We start from the raw sequence: 7,651 nt of genomic DNA on the forward strand, positions 1-7,651 counted from the left end.
TGGTGTGCAAGGCCTTTGATTCGCTGGTTGACTATCGTGAGGTGAATCCAATGATGCACATGGTCTTTTAGGAGGGAAGGTAGTGGGTTCTAAGAACACATCAGAGAAAGATGACCAAACCTGCTTGAGTCCTCTTCTACATCTTGAGTAGTTCCCACTACAACGGATAAACTTTGCGCAGTAACATTTTCCCTGTTCCACAATATTTGTATATTTTGGAGAAAATATCTCTTCCTGAAATTCACCGCCAAGAAAACTTCTGCACGTATGACTTGACGGTTTTCCGCTTGAGCTATTGTTGGAGAGTAAAAAAATCGGCCCAGTGAAAGACTGAACCGAATTCCACAACAGATGACGATTTTTGCATAGAAGGGATAATTCTTGAAGAACCAGTTTAGTTTATACTGTGGTGAAGTTAGTGCTACACAAACTGCCTCCTGCTATAGATATATTTCACATATGAATCCCAAGATATTACTCCCTCCGTCACTAGTGTAAAACGGTCTTATATTATGGGCGGAGAGAGTATATAACTTGAATTACTGGTCAAAACCCACCCCTCTTGTGAGAAGAGAATGATTTGCATCAGGTCACCAAAAGGAAACGTACCGAACAGCTTTTTGGTGGCAAAAACAACCATGTAAATCAGGCCCGGCCTGGGGGAACAATATAACAGTGTGCATCTGTTATTCAGTTCACACAACCTTCAAAATCTTTCCCCATGCCGCCTACTAGGAAATGTTTCTAAATATTCAATGATAACGCACAGCAGCAGTACAACACATTTCAGGCTATGATCCACACAGACAAGGTAATGTTCTGCACATTGTCAGATGAACGATGAAAATTTTCACATAAAGGTACCACTAGAGTTCATTAAGGAGAAGGAAAGCAACTATCAACATAATGTACATTCTGGGAACTGATAACAGCAAGTACAACTTATGTTGTGAGAGGGACTTTGCAAGTTGCTTTGTTGTGCCCATAGCCCTTGCACCTGCTGCAGCGCACCGCCCTTTTAATTGCAATACGAGGATCAGCTGGCTTTTCCTTTGGTCGGCCCACTTGGCGGCGAGCTAGTATGGGGCATGGTTGCAATCCCATGCTCTGCGTTACGTCAGTTGATGCAGGAGGTACAATGACATCAGGTATCGGGTTGATTGACATGGCGTAAGTCATGCGGTAGTAATCTCTTCTGAAATACTTGGAACAGTACTCCACTGGATTCTGATCAGTTTGCTCAAACACAGCGATGGCATGACAGCAAGGAATCCCAGACACATGCCACTTTCTGCAGGTGCACTCCCATGTATCAATGTTGACCGTATAGACCGAACCATCACATACTTCAAACACATTATTGTTACCATCATTTTCAGTTGAGCAAACAACACTGAGTGAAAGAGCTTTGTTCATCTCTTCCTGAAGCTTCTGATTCGCTGATGGTGTTAATACTTCTGACCATGTATTGGAAGATTCCCTGCGTGTATAGATCATCTCCATCAGGTTGCATCTGATTGTATCAAGCAGCTGCACTACCGGGAGCTCATATCTGTTGGGGATCCACTCCGCAATTGTCTCGGAAATATTGCATGTGTATTGGCCAAGACGTGACCCTTTGAATAACGCATCTGACCACCGCTCAGGTTTAGTCTCCAAAAGCCATTCAGCAAGCTTATCAGACTCAGCTTTGATGAGATCGAGATAATGATTGAATTCATCAACTCTGCACGAATATATGGCATCCTTAAGATGCTCGACCATTATATCTTTTACTTCTTCACTCCAGCTGTCATCCAATTTTGTTTTAAATTCTTCAATGAAAAAGTTGACATTGTATCCATGATAACTATCTGGAAATATTAGAGAAACATCATCCCACAGACCACTTCTGCCATTTGATATGAATGTTATGTCTCCAGGCATAGGCAACGATGCCTGTAGCTGTTCAAGAAACCAATGCCAATTTTCTTGACTCTCGTCATCCACTACAGATAATGCAACGGGGAACACATCACCTTCACCATCAACAGAAGTAGCACCTAATAGTTTCCAATGCTTATTTGGTTTCACAGTTATCACGTCAAGAAAGAGAAGAGGCCTGCAACCATTCTCAAAACCATGAAGGGAGGCATGGAATGCAACAAAGAAGCGGAACTTTGAACCTTCCAATGCCTCTACTGTTGCCATACTCCCAGGGTTTGTTGCGAAAATTCTATCACGAAACCAAGGTAACTGATTACATGCCTCTTCATGTGGACTGTAAAGTTCTTTTCGAGCTATTAATTTGCCTCGCCAAGCTTGAGAATAGTTCAGGCTTAGTCCATATTCACGCTGGAGATCATTTGCAATATCTCTTGGCCTGTAGTTTGGACTGTCACGTAATTTTTCCTTGATAACACTAGCAACCCATTTTTGAGAAGCTAGACGATTACTTTTGACAGTCTCTGATTCACATGTATGGCTCCCAACCACTTTCTTGATCATGAACTCCTGATTTGCAGAAGATTTGGAAGCATGTATGCGCCAGGGACATCCTTCATCGGTACATTCCACAGTAACACGAGAAGAGTCATTCTTGACAAATCTGTAATGAAACCTATGTGCAATGGCATACTTGTGCAACGCATCACGAAATTCCTTTGGACCCTCAAATACTTGGCCAACTCCAGTGATTGTGTTCTCCCAACTTGCACATATCTTTTGCCGCTTAGATCCATCTGGAGTAGTCCCTACTATAGCAGAATCTGCAGGAGCACTGGAGTCTGCTACAGAGCTCTTTACCCTGTAAATATATCTCATGTCACTTTTAGAATAAGCTTAAGAGGGATATTTAGTATCAGTCAGAAGGTTACCTGTTGTCAACCTTCTTAATGACGTAGATGTCTGTTGTCTCCGAGTCCGCATGGAATTCAACCATGCGCTTAAGGTCTTTGTCATTGGAAATTGAAATCAAAGTCTTATTATTTTTCGGAAGGAAGTATTTGAATGCATAGGAATCAAGCTTGAGGTTATTGAGTGTTGAAGATATCTCATGTTTAAACGCTTTAAAAGTCCAACCACTTTTCACAAGCATCGCATGTGCCTCTCCGCCAGAATAGGTCATATGCCCATCATCATCAGTTGTGAATACTCCACCTAGTTGAAGAACAGCGACAATTTGTCTGCTCCCCATGGCTTAAGATGATATAGCCAATCCAAAGATCCCTGAGATGATCTGCAAAATTCATAAGATTTACACTTAATAAGGATTTGTTTGTGGTTGCTGAATCATGCTTAACTCATTTTAAAATCTGATGTGGGAAAATAGCCACAAGAACAGAAAAAGGTATGATAGCCAAATGAAAAATTATGCAAGAGCTAGTTAGGAATGTCGGATCATCATAATCCACCTCGATGCCAAAGGCAGCCTACACTGGGAGCCAATTATGGCAGTTTCAATTTTCCTTTTTGCTCAGTTGGTATGTATTTAACCCGTTAAAAGAAAAGGCTTCAAGTTCAAGAAATAGTCGTGCTGAATATTGCTCAGTGATAAACTTGCTCATCAAACTCCAATTGTAGATTGTTAAGAAAAATAAAAGGGGCAGCCCGGTGCACGTAGCTCCCGCTTGCGCAGGGTCCAAGGAAGTATCCGACCACTTTGGGTCTTTTGTACGCAGCCTTTCCCTGCATCTCTGCAAGAGGCTGTTTCCAGGACTCGAACCCGTGACCTCATGATCACAAGGCAACAGCTTTACCGCTGCACCAAGCAAATTGTTAAGAAAAATAAGAGACAGAAATAGCAGGTTATCAAAAGAGCCAACTAAAAATAATAGAAAAATAGTCTGCATGGCATAGAAAATCGAGCATTGATTTGAGTGAGTTTGACAAACTTCCATATTGTTTGAACACTCAAGACAAATAAGAAAATAATCAATCTTTAGGGCTATTAGCTTTAGGGCAGTCCCAGGAATCTAAAGTTTTTTTCGAGAAAACGCAAAGAGACATTTGCGTTTCTTTCCATTGAAAAGGCAGAGCTTGAGTTACAACCACAAACAGATGATCAAACAACAGTGAACTAATGTACATCCCAGGTTGAGGAATCTAAAGCTGTATCTCATACTTTCAATAGGTGCTTAGATACAACTACTAGAGTGGTTTGCATCTTGAATGTTACATCTATTTAACTTGGTTTGTGATTAATATTATCATCTCAACTTTGTGGTCTGTTTGGTGTGAACCAGCCACACGTCGAGCCTAATTACTAAAAAATGAGTTGCCCAATTACGCAAGTAACCATAACAAGAAAAATTAACTGAAAATTGCACGCTCTCACGATGCTTATTCATCTACAGCTCTAGAACAAATTGACAACTGAAACGCCCGATATGGTTTTCCAAAAATATCATTCAAACATGATTCTCTTAAAAATATGGAATCACTCAGATAGATCTTGTTAGATTTCACGGAACCATCTGCCCACATTTCAGAGAAAGCATTAAGCATTTGTAACACACCTTTCCAAACCATACAACTGTGCGCACTAAAATATCTAAATTCTAAAAGGAGCTTCTGCAAATTCATGATTGCTGATACCAAACAGAGAATCTGCAAAATCAATTGAACAAATGAACCGATGGTCCACAAATGACTCCACTCTGCTTCTATTCCAAGAAGAGCAATGGATGTAACTAGTCGTATGCACACTCATGGTGAGAGATGAGGTCCAAATTGATTTCAGTGAGATCGGCAAGGAGCGCGTCGATGACCAGCTTGTCGCCCAAAATGCGGCTACCTGCGCAGCCCTAAACGCCACTGCAGGCAGCGGCAAAGCTACAGTCAAGGGCTGGACAGGCCAAACTAGAGCAGAGCCCAAGTTTTTTTCCTCTTAGGCCCAGTTTTCCTCTTAGGCCCACTATTTTGCAGCAAAACTGGGCGGGCCACAGCCCAGTTTTGCTTCAAAGAAGCTCCGCCACTGCCTGTAGCGCCACTGATTGACAAGGAGCTCCAGGTGTCGGCCAGTGAAGGAGCCCGGCTCCAACAACCGCCGAGCTTAGATATCTGAAGGAGTGCGTAAAGGAGGGTTGCGGCCAGAGAATGTCCTGGATGGCAGTGCCTACGGCTTGTTCCCGGGATCGAGCGTCGTCTGCAAGGAGCTACTCGAGCAGGCAAGCGGCAAAACTGGTGGCCGCACGGTGGCAGCTTGGGTGACGAGATGCAAGACGATGGTCGCTCGGGACGACGATGTGACTGCAGCGGCTTGGGGCGGAGGGGAGGCGACGCCGCATCTTGGGCCAAAGGGAAAACATCGGCTACTAGTGGTGGCCACAAGCAAGGCGACCCCGAGGAGCAAATGGTGGCGGAGTCATGGAGCAGAAAGGCTTGCGGGTGAGAGAATAGGGCACACCGGATCAAGATGGCTATTATTATGCCTCGGGTTCGCCGAAAAGAGTTGCACCGTGTTGAGGATACAATCTCCCTTTCTCTCTCCTTTAATTGCCCCTCCACGTCAGATAAAATCCTACATGGTAACTATGATTTGGACACAGTCCAGGCTGGAGCACTGGGGCTGCCCGTAAGACAGTTTATCCTAATTAATTGTATTACAGTTCGGTTGGTTAATAATTAAGAGCAAATTCAATTATCGAGTGCTTCACAAGTACGATATAGCACTTTACCAATACAGGACCCTCCCACAAATTTAACTTTTTCAGATATGCAGTCCCTAGTTAGTTTCGATCAACTTGGACTTGGCTGCAAATAGTAAACTAATGATGCTTGAAGGGCTTAGGTATAATCTCTAATCTATTAAATGTTTCCCATGCATGGTACCAGCATTCTCCTGCCTCACAATATGCGAGCCTATGACTGGTAAGGAAACATATTTTATTCTCTTCAGCCCTGAGCTTTTTACAAATTACTTTTGGTTGACACAGACATACCAAGTATCCGATGGTTCAGTACTTTGCACAACTGCAATCATCTGGGTGGGGTGGAATGGATTAATAATTCACCATTAGTAAAACCACATTGCCGTATCATGTAGTACAATTTAAAATTCACATGAACCAGGACAGAAATTTAGGGGCCTTATTAAACATACATGAAGCAATGAACCTTTTGTTTATAAAAGAAGGGTCTCCCCCTTCCGATTTCCATTAAAGAAACCCAAGGTTCACAAGCTACCGAGACGGACTAGAGACTCTAGGAAGCAACACGCCCAGCACATCTCAACCCGAAGGAGAAATGTCACCAGCATGAACTCCAAGCTAAAAACAAGGAAAGAAAAAAAAAACCACCATCCACAAGCGGCTGCAACGCTGAGAAGCAGGGTGCCAAATACCACTGAGCCAGTCTACTTATTACAGACTCCGGGAGCACAAAGCAATGAACTTTTTATGAAAGGAATTCCTACCACGTGAATATCTGATAAAAAAAGTCATATGTTAAAACACTGGAGTATCTTGAAGCTCATGAGCCACCACAACACTATTGGCTGCGACCCTGCGACCTTATGATCCCAGGGGCCGTTTTAAAACACAAAATCCCTGGAATTATACAATCGTTACTTTGGCTACCTCGCCCTTGGTCGGTGGAGAGATCCACATTGCTGTAAAGATCACCCGAGGATAATAAAGAGAATAAAAGACTCGGAATGGAAGAATCAGTCAGTCGATCCTGTTATCAAACCTTTAGCTTGAACTTGAGCTTCACTGATGCTGCCGCTCCGCCTGACACTGCCCCACTGCTCGCTTGAACTTGACGCCGACACGCACCTCGCAACTGCAGCTTGCCCCAACGGCCCACCCGGCGCCGAAGCCTGCTGCCCCGCACGCCGGCCGCCGGCGCCGCGTTAGGGTTACCGAACCGGCACGTGAGAAGCGAGGCCGCGTCGAGAGGGGAAGACGGCGGGTGGGGTGGGGTGGGGCTACGGGAGACGCCGACGATCTGGCCGTGCGGCTAGGGTTTGGGCACCGATTTGGGCTCGTGCTCACGCGCACCCTAGACTGGGAAAAATAGCAGGTCCTTTCTGCAAAGATGGAATTACAATCTTGTCCTTCTCCTGTGGGCTGAAATTGGGCTAGATAATTACAGTTGAGTCCTTGTAGGCTATCATGGGCTAAAAAGGAGCATAAGAGCACCAGCAGTGGTTTGGAGGCAGCTCAACCTCTAAGCTGGGGCCCATGTACTCGCCTCTAAATAATTTTGTGCCCCTTAAAAAAACTAAATAATTCTATTTTGTACTCGTCTCTTCTGATCAGAACTGTGCATGAACTTGATCATCCTAATAACAAGTAGGCCCGTGAGAATATTTTAATCAAAGGAAAAGCTTAGAGGCTGCCTCTTCGCTTGGAGAAGATGCCAGGCATTTTTGCCTAGAGGCAGACAATTGTAATGTATGGGGCCGGACTCTAAAGGCATGGAGGCGGCCATAGAGGCAGTAAAATCAAACACTATGGATGCCCTAACATCTCTCCTCTTTCTGTAACATTCGTTTGAAGCTTTTTATATAGTACTTCATTCTTGTTGTTTTCTCAGCATACTAATATCTTGTGCAATTTTTAACAAAGCCAAAAAAGTTGTTTCCTTACTTTTGGCATGTTTCAATACTCATGAAGAGATAAAGATCCACAAATACGTATACGAGTTGATTCACATGATGAAATATGTG

At 43.7% G+C, this 7,651-nt stretch overlaps 1 protein-coding gene across 1 annotated transcript; it reads right to left on the reverse strand.

Moving 5' to 3' along the window:
- Positions 1–729: 729 nt before the first annotated feature.
- On the reverse strand, positions 730–7,038 carry LOC109765105 (uncharacterized). The gene is made up of 3 exons (XM_020323888.4): positions 6,670–7,038; positions 2,856–3,217; positions 730–2,785 (listed from the first exon to the last, which is right to left on the reverse strand). The coding sequence occupies exons 2-3, from the start codon at positions 3,173–3,175 to the stop codon at positions 943–945; spliced, it is 2,163 nt and encodes a 720-aa protein (XP_020179477.1). The 5' UTR covers positions 3,176–3,217; positions 6,670–7,038; the 3' UTR covers positions 730–942.
- Positions 7,039–7,651: the final 613 nt, after the last annotated feature.

The sequence above is a fragment of the Aegilops tauschii genome, chromosome 6 (assembly GCF_002575655.3).
Source record: "Aegilops tauschii subsp. strangulata cultivar AL8/78 chromosome 6, Aet v6.0, whole genome shotgun sequence".
Classification (NCBI taxonomy): domain Eukaryota; kingdom Viridiplantae; phylum Streptophyta; class Magnoliopsida; order Poales; family Poaceae; genus Aegilops; species Aegilops tauschii.